Source organism: Nilaparvata lugens, chromosome 2 (genome assembly GCF_014356525.2).
Source record: "Nilaparvata lugens isolate BPH chromosome 2, ASM1435652v1, whole genome shotgun sequence".
NCBI classification, from domain to species: Eukaryota; Metazoa; Arthropoda; class Insecta; order Hemiptera; family Delphacidae; genus Nilaparvata; species Nilaparvata lugens.
The window spans coordinates 93,992,846-94,010,541 of NC_052505.1; the positions used below are offsets into that span (position 1 = coordinate 93,992,846).

The 17,696-nt window shown below is 35.9% G+C and overlaps 1 protein-coding gene and 1 non-coding gene across 2 annotated transcripts; both read right to left on the reverse strand.

The window, feature by feature from the left end:
• Nucleotides 1–288: 288 nt before the first annotated feature.
• LOC120350053 lies at nt 289–4,591 on the reverse strand. Its single transcript, XM_039422140.1, has 3 exons — nt 4,034–4,591; nt 2,430–2,687; nt 289–426 (listed from the first exon to the last, which is right to left on the reverse strand). Exons 1-3 carry the CDS (start codon nt 4,178–4,180, stop codon nt 304–306), a joined length of 528 nt encoding a protein of 175 aa, XP_039278074.1. The 5' UTR covers nt 4,181–4,591; the 3' UTR covers nt 289–303.
• Nucleotides 4,592–10,542: 5,951 nt separating this feature from the next.
• LOC111047896 lies at nt 10,543–16,960 on the reverse strand. The gene is made up of 3 exons (XR_005570584.1): nt 16,567–16,960; nt 14,073–14,670; nt 10,543–11,094 (listed from the first exon to the last, which is right to left on the reverse strand). It is a non-coding gene; the product is annotated as an uncharacterized LOC111047896 (transcript).
• Nucleotides 16,961–17,696: the final 736 nt, after the last annotated feature.

The window sequence follows — 17,696 nt, forward strand, 5'->3', positions numbered from 1 at the left end:
GATTATCATACTGTAGTTTCAAATGACAGTCATGGGCTATCCCGTTATGCCGCATCCACACTATCGTCCAATGCGAACAAACGACGACGAGCGCGAGAGTGTGGATGGGTGGTTTGCCAACGCTTGCCTTCACTGGCCTTCGATTGCCATCGCTCCGAGTTTTGTCGAGCGAAGGCGAGTGGCTAGCCGAGCATCCACGGATGCAGTGTGTGCATGGCAAGACCAACGTGGCCAAGCTTACCAGCGACTTGGCAAGCCACTAGGCCAGCGTGTGGACTAGGCATAATTAATTTACTTTTATTTTCAACGTACCTGAATGATAAGAGGTCGGAAAGCGTGAAGTTTTTCGTCAGATACGAATGACGGAAAGGCGTTCAGATCGAAATTAATCACTACGCAGTGACTATTGTTGCAGTGCAGTTGGAGCTGAAACAAATAATAGTAACAATATTATAGAACCAGGTGATGAAAAGCAATTGATACAGCTAGATTTTCTCTAAATTTAATATCTATAGTGTTAAGCGGGATGGACACCGGAGAAACGCGTTTCGTGAAGAAGTTTCAGGAAACGTGAAACGAAAGTTGCTCGCAATCGACTGATAAGATTAAGCAGGGAACGTTTCTTTTGTACGAATGCGCGAGTGAAACGGATTGCATGAAACAAGTTTTATGAAAGAGGGCTTCACGAAATGCGTTTCTCCGGTGTGCATCCCGCTTTATATCCTCGAGAAAATGGTGTGATGTGACTTGAAGCTTCAAAGGAACAGAATTCTTTATTCCGATAATAAGTGTATAGGCTAATTTAGATTGCAATCTGGGTTGTAGCATATTCAGTTATTGATACAGTTACAAGTCATATAGCTATAACTCATATTTTGTCTTTTTTAGAAGCTAGAATCAGTTGGATTCAGATTTGACAATATTATTCATATAATTAAAAATTTCCTGCTAACTTGATTTCCATAACTCGACAGTTCAGACTTCTTGGCTGTCCCCTTTCAGTAACTATCAACAAATAATTCTTTCCCCTACTGTATTTTGCTCATAATAATATAAATCCTGCTCATATTTTTAATACTTCATTGTTATATTTTGCCTGTAACAAATGGATGCCCAATGTAGTACAATATAGAAAATGTTGTCTACCAAATGTTGTCTAAATAGCGTATCATTTAAACCATCTATCACAGATAACTCGATCAATTATTCGGAAACTTCGCCGACTATTGATCGAACTTGTGGGGATATATTGTATTATAATTGTAATACAATTACATATAACTTATTATCGATTTTCATCTATTTCAATAGATGATAGTTCCATTAAGCATAACCACTAGTATCCTAATTAATTTTTAAAAGAACCCTGTGCTCCGTAACTTGCTGTATATGGAAAAACAATGCAGTAACAGCTGGCCACACCAAAACATGATGTATTTAGTGTGAAACGATGTGGCTATAATCCGACAGATATTACTTTGTAGATGAAGAGGGAAAACTGATTTCTCCTGGCACGGTTAGTAGCATGGACAGAGTAGTGGGGACTTACTTGTTACTTGTCCAGTCTTCTCCACAGGGAGGAGCATGCTGCGCAAAATTGAATGCTGAAACAAAGTGGGGGTGTTGGGAAGAGGGAGTGATTAGTTTAGGAAAGAGCATCGGTCCTCTCTGTCTTCTGTTGTTTTGGTAGAGAGTTAGTGGGGAGGATATTTTTAATATTCTTCCCAAAGAATGGACATTGATATGTCCAAAGCTCCGCCAATTTATGTAGATGCATAACAATATGATTATTATCTATAGTTATTATATTACAAATTGCTTTCTCATATCATATACAGTTCAATAGTTATTTTCTAGCCTAATATTATGTAAATTCATCTATAATTTTGCTGTATTGTAAGCTATTGTATATAAGTGTATAAGCCAGTATATATTGTAATCTACATAAAGAAAGTACTCAATCAATCAATCAATCTTCGAGAAAGAGGCGTGTAAAAAGTAATATCTCTCGGACTGTAGCTGACTGTGTATCAGCTTGCAACTGAGAAATGCGAAATCTGGACTTACAGAATGGTTCAACTTGCCCTTTCTTTCAGTACAGTATCTCAAAAACTGGTCAAAACAGGAACTGGACGTAGTGAACAACTCACGAATTGCAGATGATATGCTCCGCTTTACCATTGCAGCCATGTTCCCTTACCATTGCAACTAACCTACTGATATCTTGACTTACTCAAACCTGGATGTATTGAACTACTCACCAGTTGCAGCTGATAACGGCCCAAGCCAGGTTGTAGACAATGACGGTGTGATTGGGAAGATAGTGGGCCACATTTCTGATGAGACTAACCCCATGATCCGCCTGACCATTACAACTAGAACTACTGAAACCTGATCGTACTGAAATCTGGACGAACTGAGTTACTCACCAGTTGCAGCTGATACCGGCCCAAGCCCAGGTTGTACACAATGACGGTGTGATTGGGAAGATAGTGGGCCACATTTCTGATGAGACCAACTCCATGCTCCGCTTGGCCGTCCCGCACATAGGTGACGACCACAGGCAGAGAGGTGTTGGTCCACACCGCCTGGGGATAGAGCCGTGGGTCCCGCTGTGCCAAGCCTAGGTAGGCCAGGTATTCGGCATCCGCCTCCAGACGTTTCTCTTCCACCACTTTCAAGTTATCCTGCAAAAACAAACAAAAATAATTTAAGAAACGTATTTGAACAACTTAACACCATCGATCTTACAATGTTCATAATGGATGAAAAAAAGGTACGGTATAAGGTATGAAACAATTTTTCAAACGTACAAAAGGGTAACGCAGAATAACAGGAACTTTTAAAAAGGTCATAAAACAAAAGTGGAGAGGACAAAATTATTTTGTTTACGAGGATCGTTCCAGAATCAAGTTACAGTATTTTACACTATGAACAGAGATATTGTGGAATTTCTCCATGGTAAGGTGAAATAAAAAAGATATTGCCAGTTCCACATAATTTATTTGAGCCAAACTCAAGTTTCAATGCACTAAGGCATCATTTTCAATGGTTTAACCAAAAATGACCACTGAAGATGAAGTCCATTGAAAATGATGCCTTAGTGAATTGAAACTTGAGTTTGGCTTTTAATTAAACTTTTTAATTAAGAAATTAATAATCTAGATAAAAATCCTGATTAGTTTATTTATTGGCTATGATGATATTTTTTTCACTTATTAAAAGAGAATGGTGAAGCAAACATCTATTACAATAAGTTCACTTGTCTCAACGTTGTCGCTTAGAAACCAAAACCGATTATTTTTAATAAATTATGTGGACCTGACAATTCAGTTTTTATTCCACCTTATTACATTATTTTTATAGTTTTGTACGTGACAGGAAATGCTGAAATTTTTATGGAACATTCTTGCAGGTTTTTTGGCAGTGTTGAGCAATCCAATATGGAGCTACCACTCTCTTCTATCGCCAAATAGAAAATAAGTAGTGAAATACATTTTTAACGGGAAAGAATAAAAGGGCGACTGCAATTGTGTAGTGTGTGAATCTAATCTCAACATTTGGAGAATTGCTAATGAATTTTATCAAGCGTAAGACTAAGGTCAGTGTCTTTGGACATCTTTGACAATGGCAAAGGTAAAGGTAGAAGAAAGCGGAGACATTATTTAGTTACATGCATGATGCATGATTCAAACACTCTCAGGTAGCCTACCTTCTTCGTCTCTCCACTAGCCTACATGAATAACATGAAAAAATTAAGGATCCTGATTAGTTTATTTATTGGCTATGATGATACTTTTTTTACTTATTAATAGAGAATGGTGGAGCAAACATCTATTACAATAAGTTTACATGTCTCAACGTTGTCCCTTGGAAACCAAAACCGATTGTTTTTAATGCGTCTCATCATCAAGTTAGCCACTCATCTGGCAAGAAGGATTGTGTGTTTTAATAAATTATAAATTTAATCTTGACACTTAGACAAAGCTGCTAAATAAATATCATTCCAATGCTGAATAGCCTTCAATCTTACCTTGAAAGTGCGCAAATTATTAGTTAGTTGTTTATGAGTTTCGGTAACAATGCTTTGAATGGACGGCCTCTGATCGCCAAATAGAAGAAGTAAAAGAGTAGTGCCTACTATGCAAACAAAACTCAGCAAATAACTTTTGGTTCTCATTGATAAAAAATGTTTCTAGTATCGCAGACGATAGGTTAGATTGTGTACCTCGTAGGCCTGACATAAATATCACTTTTGGAGTCAGTAGATGGACTGAATCCACTGTTATAATATAATTAAATAAATTTTAAACATTATTTGTAAGTTTTTCTGTTGAAAATAGAATTCAAAACACATTCAATCTGATGGAAACTAAATTTATGAACATAACCTCACAATTGGGAGAACTTCAAAACAAACCCCACAAGTTTCATTACATAAAAACACAATTCCATTTTGTTATTTTTCCTGCTATTGAATCAATCGCTTAATGAGAGATAATATTTGTAAATTTTGCACAGATATAATGAAGAAATAGTTATTTTAATCATGATAACACCCTTTTCTCTGGTTTCTGATAATCAGATGATGATGAATTGATAGATCAGCGCATTCTGGCGACTCTCAGTGAAACTCAACCTGGAAACCATATTGCAATGCCGGTAAATTTGAAATCTTGTAATGATTTGAAAACTGATTAGAATATTTATAACTCTAGCAATAAAATTGGTATTTAGGTATTAAAATAAATGAATTGAAAAATTTTCCAATTTCATAAGTTACTTGGTCCTTACAATTATTTTCAATAATTAACCTAATTGTAAAAAAATTGCCTCCTGATTCCCTTGATTCAGAAATCTGCTGAAAGCTTATGTACTGTAGGTATAATGAAATGAAAAAATCTTTATTAGACAGAGTTAGGATTTTCAAGTCCTTTCTACCACTCAACCTCGTAATTCTGTGTTGGAAAAATAATGATCTCATTGAAAATTAGGCTCGAAATAGTTCTAATTATTATACTTATCAATTCTTAGAGAATGAAAGGACGCAAAATTAAGCCCAAGAAAGGCCGTTTTACTACGTTTTTTCACAAGTTCGGACGCTCCAAGTTTTAGAGTGTTTCTCTTTTCAAGTTTCTAATGTATTTTTCTAAATTTTTTTAGATATGGGTGTTATTAGATACGCCTATTCCACTCCCTAGGTTATCTAATATTTGTGAAGTATTGCTACAACGCGGACTAGCTTCAGCCGGATATGGGTCGGGGTCAGTAGCCGTACTGACAGGTGGAGATACCGGACCTACACTTCTCACCTTATCCTGATTCTTTACCCTCTGTTTTTGTCGCGAGCTATTTAGCTTCAAGGGAAGAGTATTTGCCCGTGCCGTTGCTCGCCGATTCGGCCCTCGGCCTTTGGAATACAGGGTAGGTGTAAAGGGAGATTACGATAACCCTATACCAGGAGACAGATATCAGATCCCTACAAATAATTATATTATTTTGTAAAGGTAGTACGCAGTCTGAACCAACTGCGAATTGACGGCGAGCAGACTGGATCTGCGAGCCCGGAAAGAGGTTTTACTATAGGGTTTAGGGTAAGGACTATGGGGTAAAGGTATGGCGAAACTATAGAGTTGTTAGTGGTACATGTATTCATAATTCACAATTTATTAAGTAACACGCAATCTGCAACCGCGATTTGACGGCGAGCAATGCTGCTGTGCCTGCAAGCCCGGAATAAGGGTTATAAAAAAGGTTTAGGGCGGAATTCAATAGGGAACGGTATGGGTTTACGTTAGAGTTTACGCAATTTGTAAATGCGCGTTGTCGGTGTGCAGACTGGATCTGCGCACCCGGTATTGAATTAACATTAATGGTAAAGTGTGTGAGGTATAGGGTACAGGGTATAAGGTATAGAGAATAGGTTATAGGGTTCAGGGAACAGAGATTTAATAATGGAATTATTCTTCTCTACAACAAACGGGAGTTTATTCAATAATTCGCAATCTGGGAATTGCGACCTGTCGCTCAGCAAGCTGAAACTGCTAGCCAAATGTGGGGTATAAGTTTTAACGATGGGGTATTTAAGGTATAGAGAATAGGATTTTAGGTATAGGATTTCTGAATCGCGAGCCTGTAGCTGCGAAAGGATCTTTAGCAATTCTGAAACTGCTAACCAGGATTTCCGCGACTGACTAACAACTGCGCGACGGTTATTAAGGCTAATCTGTAACAGCCCTTAAGGGAATTCAAATCACTCTCAATCGTCCGAAACTCTCTTAAATTAATAGTCAGTATGTCGACAATTATTATGAGAGGATAGAAGGGATCTTCACAGACACAGTCTGTGGAATAATATCGGGAAGACAAAAGTATGTTGATGTCAAGGTAAGAAAGGATTTTTCCCCAAGGAAAATATCGAGTCAAAGACTCCTATTTCAGGAAAAGTTATAAGGGAGTTTTTCCTAATTGTCTAACTGATGACTGCGACGAAAACGAACTTCAGTCTGGAACTGCGATCTCAGGAAAATAGGATTTTTACTTTCCTTGCCCTATTACCATAGGTAAGGAAAGTATTGCTTTCCGAAAAAATTAAGGTACCCAAATTTCTAAACGTTTCAAGGTCCCCTGAGTCCAAAAAAGTATTTTTGGGTATTGGTCTGTATGTGTGTGTGTGTGTGTGTGTATGTGTGTTGTATGAGTGTATGTGCGTCTGTGTACACGAGATATCATCTCCCAATTTAACGTAATGACTTGAAATTTGGAACTTAAGGTCCTTACTCTACTATAAGGATCCGACATGAACAATTTCGATCAAATGCAATTCAAGATAGCGGCTAAAATGTTGTCAAAAACAGGGTTTTTCGCGATTTTCTCGAAAATGGCTTTAACGATTTTGATCAAATTCATACCTAAAATAGTCATTGATAAGCTATATCAACTGCCACAAGTCCCATATCTGTAAAAATTTCAGGAGCTCCGCCCCATCTATGCAATGTTTGATTTTAGATTTCCAATTATCAGGCTTCAGATACAAAATGTTAATGGAAAAGATTGAGCATGAAGATCTCTACAATTAATGTTCAGTAAACATTTCCACCTAAAATTGATAATTAGCTTGAAATTTGAGAAAATATGATTATTCAATTTGTTGATTCTATTGAATCATTCACTATGAAGAGATAGCAGATCTCGTGTGTATCCAGCGTTATTGTCCTGTCACCAGCTGGCTCAGATCTTTGTTTATAAGTAGACTTGAGATGCGCGGGAGCACTAGCGTCAGGTAATCAATTTTCATAACGGCAAGGAAAGTTGTGTGATTACGCCACACCAGATTATTTTTATAAATGTTTCGCGGGTCTGAAGACCGCAACTGGGTCGATCTCGAGTCTGTAACTGAGATCCTAAAGTAAATAGGATTTTAAATAGGGAAACAAGCAGTCCGGAACTTCTTGTCTCGGGAAAAGTTTAGAGAAAGTGAGAGGAAGTTTGTCGCAGTCTGACGACTTCGACGGGGACGAACTGAAGCTGCACCTGAGTTCTCTAGGAAAAAGAACGGGATTTTCCTAATAGGAATTATAGCTAATCCAAAACTACTATACAAAAATAAATACAGGGACCACCCTACAATATGAAAGTTAAACAAGGAAAATTTACTCTCAAAGAATAGGAGTTTTCCTACAAGGATGAAAGTTAACTAGGAAAAATGATCCCTAACAATGACAGAGATCCCCCCACAAGAATGAATTCTAATCAGGAAAATTACTTTTAAAAAGAATAGGGATTTCCCCACAAGAATAAAAACTAATTGAGAAAAACCATTCTTAAAAAAGACAGGGATTTCCCTACAAGAATAAAAACTAATTGAGAGAAACTATTCTTAAAAAGGACAGGAATTTCCCTACAAGAATAAAACCTAACCAGGAAAATTACTCTTAAAAGGATCAGAGATTTCACTACAAAAATAAAAATTGATTGAGAAAAGTTACTCTTTAAAAGGAAGGCCCTCTTACTACAGGGAAGGAAACTCCTACAAGCGACCAGTCCTAACATACAGTTACCTGAATCACCGTGAATCCTAATACGGAGAATTACGAACCGATTCTCAATTCCCGTATTATAACTAAAAATGTCGAGAAGCGACAGAGTAGAGCCTTACAAATTAAGGCTGTGCAAAGACTAAAAATAAACTTTCTACTCCTGATATTTTTCAAAGTTCTTCGATTTGTATATCATTAAGCTATCAAAATGAAAAAGTTTTCTCAGGAAAACCTTTTTTCCGATCATTACTTTTTGAGATACGAGCGCCTAAAGTTTGAATTTTTGGGACAGAACATTTCAAATTAGGTAAGAGATAAATCCATGAGATTCAAAGGATAGATTCTTCATGGTATTGTTCATCTAGTAAAACAAAAATTTCCTCAAAATATCCATTTTCAAGATAGTTATTAAATTTACTAAAAATAACTTTTTGTTGAGTTATTTTTGGTAAATTGAATAACTTTTACAAAAATTGATATTTTTAGAAAATTTTTGTTTTACTAGATCAACAATACCATGAAGAATCCATCCTCTGAATCTAATGGATTTATATCTTACCGAATTTAAAATGTTCTGTCCCAAAAATTCAAACTTCAGGCGCTCATATCTCAAAAAGTAATGATCGGAAAAAAACTTTTTTTTTTCATTCAATCGGAAAAAAATGTTTTCCTAAGAAAACTTTCTCATTTTGATAGCTTAATGATATAAGTTTACAAATCAAAAAACTTTGAAATATATCACGAGTAGAAAGTTTATTTTTAGCCTTTGCACACCCTAAGAACTCTAAAAATCCGCTACAATCCGCGAACGATTCGGAGCCTACTGTTATCGAGCCGAATAAAGCCAAAAGTGCGAGATAAATTACTTTCAACACGGCTCTTTCTCGAAGACGGAAAGGTCCGATGCTCTATCCTCCACTAATCACTCCCACTACCTAGCAGCATTCTCCTTCTTTTGTGTTTGAGTGAGAGCTTTGTAACGCTACGCGGCAACACCCCCCTCCAAACTATTGCTGGCAATGTTCCAAGTACCTACTGGTCAGCAGGTATATTGGTTTGTTTATGTTACAGAGATGTTTTCATCACAAGAACATGAAGCAAAATGTCACGGCGCATCCAATTGTGCGCAGAATGTCCGTCTGTGTCAAAGCTACAAACTGTGGAGGGAGAAATGGGTTTCTCCTCTTCATGTTAAAAGTAATTTATCTCGGACTTTAGTTAAATTTCCCACTTGACTGTTTGCTACGGCAAACTTAAGATCCCTCCAGGTTTCTAAACCAAGGATAACTCGCACAACCCAAGTGATACAAGTCGGGAGAAATAACTATCAAGAAAGAAAATCCCGAAGGAAAATCTATCTAAATCTATCTATCTATCCAAGGAGATCTATCTTCGAGTTGTCCGGAACTCGACCCGCAATATTCTACTTGAACAAACACAAAAATATAATAATTTCTCTATAGTAAACTATTACCGGAAACGTTGAGAGGAGAACACGACCCGTTCACACTCCCGATCACCGAACAACTAACTCGACAACGGGTCTGCTCCTAGCAGTGCAGGGTCCGTGGAAAAACGGGAGGCAAAGGGGAAGAGAGAGACGCTTAATAGGAAACTAAGAAAAACTTCACGCCACTGTCATGTGACAAAGAATGACTCCACTAATGCTGATGATAAGGGTGGATTAATGATGACAATATTGCTAATTTCTATAGGAAATTAAACAGGTAAACAATTTTTACTCCTGAAATTACAGGACAGCGATCCTCACTCAAACAGATAGATCACTATCACCTATGATGAGAATGACTATGATATGGCTGCTGCTGCTGCAATGTTAGATAATCGGACCCTCAAACTCGTAAACAAGATCTGGAAATTTCTGGTTAGGATGAATCCGCTGATGATAATTAGCAGGGTTGTCGCCCATGATGATAATGTATACGCTCGACTCCAAGCCTAATAGAATAATTTCGATTGTCGACCCTATTCCTTCACTGAAATAAAGAAAATTAACAGAATCCTATATCAAATAACGATTATCCTTTCGTCACAAAATTCACTTTGTGACAGTGTTTGTTAAGTTCTCTACTTTATGTTTATATAGGAGCGGTGTGGAAATGGCAAAGTCAGTACTACGCCAGCGTATTTCAATGTGACTTAGGCCTTATTCTTGAAAAATAATTTCAATAATAACACATAATAATTATAAAGATTTATGACGACTCCTCGGACATAGGACCGAAGAAGTAAATTAAGTAAAATAAGTAAGTTTAACACATGATAAGTACTAAATCTATTGTAGCCTACTATTTCTCTGACAAAATTATTTTACTTTTCACCTACTAAAATTACCTAGCTAATTAATACAAATTTTAGTAAAGTAGTAGGCTATTAATAAATCAAAAGAGGTTTTTTTGTGTTGTTTGATAGTCAGAGAAACAGAAACATTGAACTGAGCTATGGACCAAATTAACAATTATGGAAGTAATAGAAGCAATAATGACAGTCAACAATTTATTACAGAAAATATCACATTCTTGACAACTAGCTCTACACAGTCTTTTGAAACCAGGCAATCTAGATTTTTAAAATATTTCCATAAACTTCCTCTTTACACAAACTCACTTGAATGTCTTAAACCCGGTTGCACAAAAGCCTGTTAGATTGTGAACTTAAATGTAGATTGTATCACGATTAAATTCCAAAAGACTAATCAGAGAAGACTCTTTGAAAAAAATTATTCTCTGATTGGTTATTTTGGCTAAAACTTGAACAGGCTTACTGCAACAGGGCTTCTTTTTGAATATAATAGTAATATTTTACGTTATGAATTTATTGTTCTCAACTAAATACAGATTCAAATTAAGCACACCTTCACAACAGAATATGCTCACTGCTTTCGTCTAGTAGCCATTTATCCAATTCATTCGTCTTTATAGGATAATAATCAAATAAATTTGATTGGATGAATGTTCTGAAATTCACATTCATATTGAAGATTCAGTATATCCAGGCACTCTCAGTCGACAGATGCGGTAGTCATAGTATGTTCCTGCAAAAACAAAAAAAAAAATTAAATTCATTCAATCTGATTCAACTAGTTGATAGTAAATTACTTTATTTGATTTCAAACTGAAATCGGCGTTTTCACTGTGTGAAACCCCGAGTAACATGATATATTGAAGTCCACGTTATAATGGTTGTGGAGAAAGATAGCGTTGCCAATTCTCTGCCTTGCCACTACCTTCTATAGAGGATAGCTACCGGTATATCTGATGTGATATTGCCCAACTGTTCATTCTTGTTTAAATAATTAATTATATTATTTCATTTATCAAGGAAATATGTTTTTCAGTGATTAAAAAATAAATGTTCATATATGAGATTAAATTAATTTTTGTCGATTAATTACACTTCTACATTGTTAAAACGATCTGGCAAGCTGGTATTACATTATACAATCGGAAACGTCACAATGTTCTAAAGATACAAGCTAGAAAAATATAGCGCTATCTGCTTTGTCGAATGATAGACAAGGTTAGCAACACCAATGTTAATCAAATACTGCCATTAAAACGTGGACCTCACTATAGAAAGTAAATAAGTAAGGATATGATCACATTGGATGCAGGTATGTGCAAGTGCACGCTAGACCATGTATGAGTCCATGCGTGCATATGAGAAACAAAATCTGGAAAGAGCCATTGAAACACGTTGTGGCTTGCCTGTAGCGGCTCACACTGAACGCAACCAGCAAGTGCCAGCGTTCAGTGTGAGTATTCCTTTGGCTCTTTTCAGATTTTGTTTCTCATCTGCACGCTTCGTCATGCATGGTATCACGTGCACTTGCACATACGTGTATCTAATGTGATCATACCCTGAAAAGTAGTTCAATTCAACTGTCAACCTTCATCGGATAGTGAAACGGCGAAGGTATAGTGAGGTCCACGTTATAATGGATGTATTTGATTAACATAGTGTTGCTATCCTTGTCTATCATTCGACAAAGCAGATAGCGCTATTCTTTTCCTCCTCCGCAAAGTTGCCAGATCATTTCTTAACAATGTAAAAACATAATTTATTAACAAAATATTAATCTCAATTATGAAAATTCATTATTCAATTGCTGAAAAAATATGTTCTTGACGATTATAATATAATTGATTATTTTCAGGGGCGAGGCGTTACTTTTCGCTCAGTCATCTCCAGGTACAATTCAGTTGAAAGTTTGAATGAAAGCTGCACAACCCTCCCCTACTCAAAAGATAATAATGTTTAATTTTAAACGATTATTTATCAATTAAAATGACATCTAGTAAAATATTAGTTTACTATTCAAAATCCTAGAGTTGAAAAGTCTTCAACTTGGCTGAATCTCAAGTTCGGAAACTGGCCCTCAATTTATAATTAAAAAATAGAAAAAATTGAAATGAAATTCTATATTCTTTATTGATTCATAAAACAAGTACATCATGAAAAATGACAGGGAGGGAAAAAATAAGGTAACCTTGTGCTATTCCTCTACCAAATTTAGATTAGGTTACACATCCGAAATAGGTTGAGTCTTGTAGTTGTTCACTTCACTAAATTTTCAGTTCTTAATTATTTTCACAAAGTAGATTTTTAGATGTAGTTGCTTCACAACCAAACATAGAAGAAATAATAATAACGACATTGATAATAATTATCAATAACAAATTGCAAACAAGATAATTATCGTACGGTTTGCAACACTGGCGCGGAACAGTGGAATCGCAGAAAATAGCGATGTATTTGACGGTTTACTCCACAATTGTTTTTGGGGAGAGGGAGAGTGATTATGCAGAAGAGTGGTGGTAACAAATGCTAAATAGCATTACTGGAATCGAATATTTTTGAGAATCACATTGAACGGATGAACTGATGATGCAGTAGTCTACTTTATTCAAAGTTGGCGCGAATCGAAAAAAACGTTTCTCTTTTGGTTCCTTCACCTTATTTGTATTTATTTTAAATATTTTCAATTTAATAATGAACACATTACGTATAAATTTCTGTCCAGTCATCGGCGAATCCAGAGATGACCGGACGCCTCGCCTCTGATTATTTTAAACAAGAATGAACAGTTCATATTCCATAAGATATACCGGTATCAGCTATCCTCTATAGAAGGCAGTGAATCGGCAACGCTGTTCACCTAGCTATCTCCACTGCCATTATAACGTGGACCTCACTATTGAGGGTAGCGGGGAAGGTAGCTGAATGTGTTGAAAAGAAATGCATGTATTAGAATATGTAAAAACATACTGGAGCGGGGTTATGGTAGAAGGAAGTGGAGACATTTAGATTTTAGATACATGCATTACTTTTCAACGTTCTCGGATGATATATAACTGTCGTAAGGCCTATTAAAAGCTTACATTCATGTTAGTTTTCTAGCTTGATGGGAGCTAGATGAGACCTTCCCATAAGGGACTACCCTCTTACAAAAACCTATACGAATTTATTTTACTTTCAATACCCTCAGCTACCCTCTACCTTCGCCGCTCCACTATGTTTCAACACCAACTCAAGATGGCTATCATATAATGTTAGGGCGCAATTAAGTTCGAGAAATTTTAATTTCTAAGCAATGAAAACTGCAAATATCCAAGGTTAGCATACCAGAAACAACTTTTTTCAAATTTGAAAGCTCATAAAAAACTCAAAAACTTCAAACAAAGAAACAGATTATAGAATCTTATTGAAAATTCCTTCCTCTTCCAAACCATATCCTTGCAATTAGATTTTGACTGATAGTTTTCTAGTTGTTAACGTTTTAATGACAATATGTAGGCCATTTCTAGAAATCTAGAAAAATCTATAGATCTCGAAAACTAAGGTCGATATAAGAAAATTGTACTGGACATTTTTTGTTGCAAATTTCATGGTCTTCGGCTGATACACCTTCCGTGGGGCACTCTGTATATTTCAAATATTTTTGTCAAGATTGGAAATTATTCATTCAAATATTCTACAGAAAATAATAAATATAAATCAAATATAACTCACCTGCTGAGTAAGTTTCAGTTTGTTGAGCAAAGCAAACTTTAAATCACCAAACCACCTCCGGCTTTTCATCATGTTCCATCAGTTTTGCCAAGACAAACTTCCATTACAAGCTTGTCAATCTCAGAATTTACTATCCCAATTTCATCCATTTTATTTTTTAATTTTAGAATCCGTTTGCATTTTCTGTTCACTGCCTTCTGCTTGATTCTGACTTTCTGCCTCATTTTACTAGCTGACATTAATGAAGTGTAGTATTTCTTTGACGTCTGTGTGCCGTCATCTTGTTTCCGCAATAATTTGGCTCCGGCGACAATAATTTCTCTTCTGGCGGAGTGTCTAGTTTGCGTCGCGACTTCGCGCGTTTCTGGAAAGCTCTCTAGTTCTAGTGGATCTTGCTTAACAGTGTAGGACACCCCCTGGAAATATAGAAGGCACTGCCCATTCGCGGAGCCTCGGCTTTTTCTCTCCTGGAACCATCAGCAAGTCTTCGTTCTTGAAATGTACACTGCAGATTGTCGAGTACCTATTTGCTAGGAAACCTGTCCTTCGTATGGCTGACAACCATTTGGCGAGAAGCTCCGTGTTGTAAAAAGGAAACCTGGAAAATGAAATCAGAAATACAGTTTTTTTGCTGAGGGTGATGCCCGCATGAGCTCTAGGCTTGTGCGTGGGTAATGAGGTGGATGATAATGATATTATAGTTATAGCATAGATGAAATATATCATAAGAAGATATACCATGGTATAGGTCGATTATGTCCCAAATTCCAAGCTGATTTTTTCAGCTCACACCGATTGCTGTCGACTACTACTGTCTATTATTACTGAGTTGTTGAGGTGAGATTGTAGGAACGGCACAGTATGAAAGACTACCAGCGTCACATACCTTCACCAAGGAGAACTATCGGCTTCAAGTTTTAAGTTTTTATTGGGCCAGTTGAACATAGAAGTTACATATAGCCAAGTCACAATTCACATTAAAGAAACATACAATAAATTGCACAGATACAACACATAAAATAGACAATAATAAATAAAACATATCAGTTAAAGCAAATTTACAATTAGATCAGATAATTTAGTCTCCTGTACTTGGGTATCAATAGACAAAAAAACATTATATTGAATTGACTAGGGTGTTGTGTTCAGCAGTAATGAATTCCTCTACTGAGTAAAATTGATTCACAATCAACCAGGATCTAAGTACTTTGTGAAAAAGTTTATTTGGCAAAGATCTAAGGCTTGAGATAGGCTAACAGTAAAATTTGCGACATAAACCATGGGATATCTTCTTGTACTATCTTTTCTCTATAATTAAAGTATGATAGCTAAAGGGGCCCCATTCACTAGGGAACTTACATCGGCGAACTTGGTTCAGGGAACTAAGTTCGTGTAGGATTTGTCCCATACACTGTAGTGGGGAGAGCGAACAACCGTTCGTTACTTCAGTGTATTACGGGGTCCAGAGATAAATGTTTCAAAGTTTGCAGCTGCTGTGTTAGATTTGGATAAGTGTGGAGTGTTCAAGAAGAAGCGAAAATTCGAAAGTGTGGTTGCGGGAGGGAGAGGAGTGGTCACATTTGAACATTTTACACCATCTTGAAGAAAAAAAAGTAGGGGACTTGAGCAATTCAAAGTGAAGCAACATAACCTACCTTTTAGACATTGGCTTACTACTATCAAAATTCGGAAAGGGAACAGTTTTGGGCTAGGCCTGTTGGTCCTTTTCTAATCATGTATTTGATGTGTGTGTGTGTGTGTATTGTTAAATGTAAAAATAAATAAAATGAATGTAAAAATTATTTGAGAATGAGTGAAAGTGAATTCAACTACTTGTTATATCTTGTAACGCCTCTAATAAGTAAAGAGAGATACACTACTTAGAACACCTGATCACTGCCTCGAAGCTACACTTCGCTACCTAGCTACTGGAAGGAGCTTGGAGGATCTGAAATTTACATGTGCAATATTACCCCAAGCGGACGAACCGAACAAAGTTTTTAATCCAGATTGAAGACCAAATTCGTCACGAATTTGGCTCGCAGTTCGCCAATTTTCCACATACACTAGGAAACTTGGTTCTTGGGAACCAAATGGTTTGCAAGAACCAAGTTCCTAGTGTATGGAGCCCTTTAGTAAATACATAAGCCCAGTTGCACAAAATCCTCTCAAATTCGATTGAATCCACAAAAACCAATCAGATAATACTGATAGATAGATTCATATTTTACTCATCTGATTCTTTAGCATTCTATAACACAAGCATACAGTTGAACGTCGTCAAGTGGAAAATAAAATGCTTTTTTAAAAAGCAAACTTCTCTGATTGAATTTTTGTGGCATTTAATCAAAGTTAAAATCAATCAAGCTTTTGTGCAACCGGGCCATAATGTTTCAAGAATACTGAAATTATTGAAACACATTAGAATCAAGTAAAACCTTGAATAATTAAAAAGTTAGGTTATGCTAGAAGGCTACATTCATATTATACTTACTTGAAAAAAGCAATATTGTTTAGAAGAGTGGGCTGATTGATGCATCCATAAGCGCTACATTTAATCACCATGATTTTAATTTATTGTTTGATTTTCAAGCTTGACATGGATTGAAAAAAAACTGTTTAGAATTACATAGAACAAAATTTATTGTCTGTTGAAATAAGCTAAAATAATATTGTTTACCGTATAAGTTGGTTGACGGTGATTAATTATTATTTTAGCGTTAACAGATTTCAATTTTAACTCTTAATTCCTAAAAATAACCTCATTAAAATTATAAAAATTTTATAATTAATTGTTCATCTCAAACCCTATCGCAAAGACACTTATTAATATCATGCATTGAAGATTGTACTATATTGAACATAACCTAAAAAAAACCGAAGAAAAATGTAAACAGATGTTTTCTCTGGAGAGTATAGCGTAGATCGATTGTGGCGCTCCACGCGGTTTCAATGTAACTTCCAATTTAAAATAAACTGTTTTGATAATATTATTTTCAATAAATAATGATATATTATCAATACATTATATTAAAAAAATACTTAATATTATCACATCAGTGGAGTTTTCAGTAAAATTTCAGGTGAAACAATGACATTCCTTTAGTGAGGTTCACGTTATAGTGGTAGTATTTGATAAACATGGGTATGCTATCTTCGTCTATAATTCGACAAAGCAGAAGCGCTATCCTTTTTCAGCTCTATAAAGGTAGGCGCAAACAGATCGTCATCGGACGGACTGCACGCATTGGACGATTAAGATTCGATGCATTGTTTTCAATTGGAGTGTGCATACCTATCCGCATCATATACCTATGCGCACTCCAATTGAAAACAATGCATCGAATCTTAATCGTCCAATGCGTGCCGTCCGTCCGATGACGATCTGTCTGCGCCTACTTTAAGGTTGCTGTTATATATCGGTTTTTAACAATTGAAAAATAATTAATTACTACGGTAACAAAATATTCAATCTAAATCATGTAAATTTATCATTGAATCATTGAAAATTACATTATCTTGACAAATAAAATATTATTGATTATTTTTAACGAGAATGAATAGTAAATGATAGAATAATATTATTAAATCAGATATACCGTATCAGCTATCCTCTATAGAAGG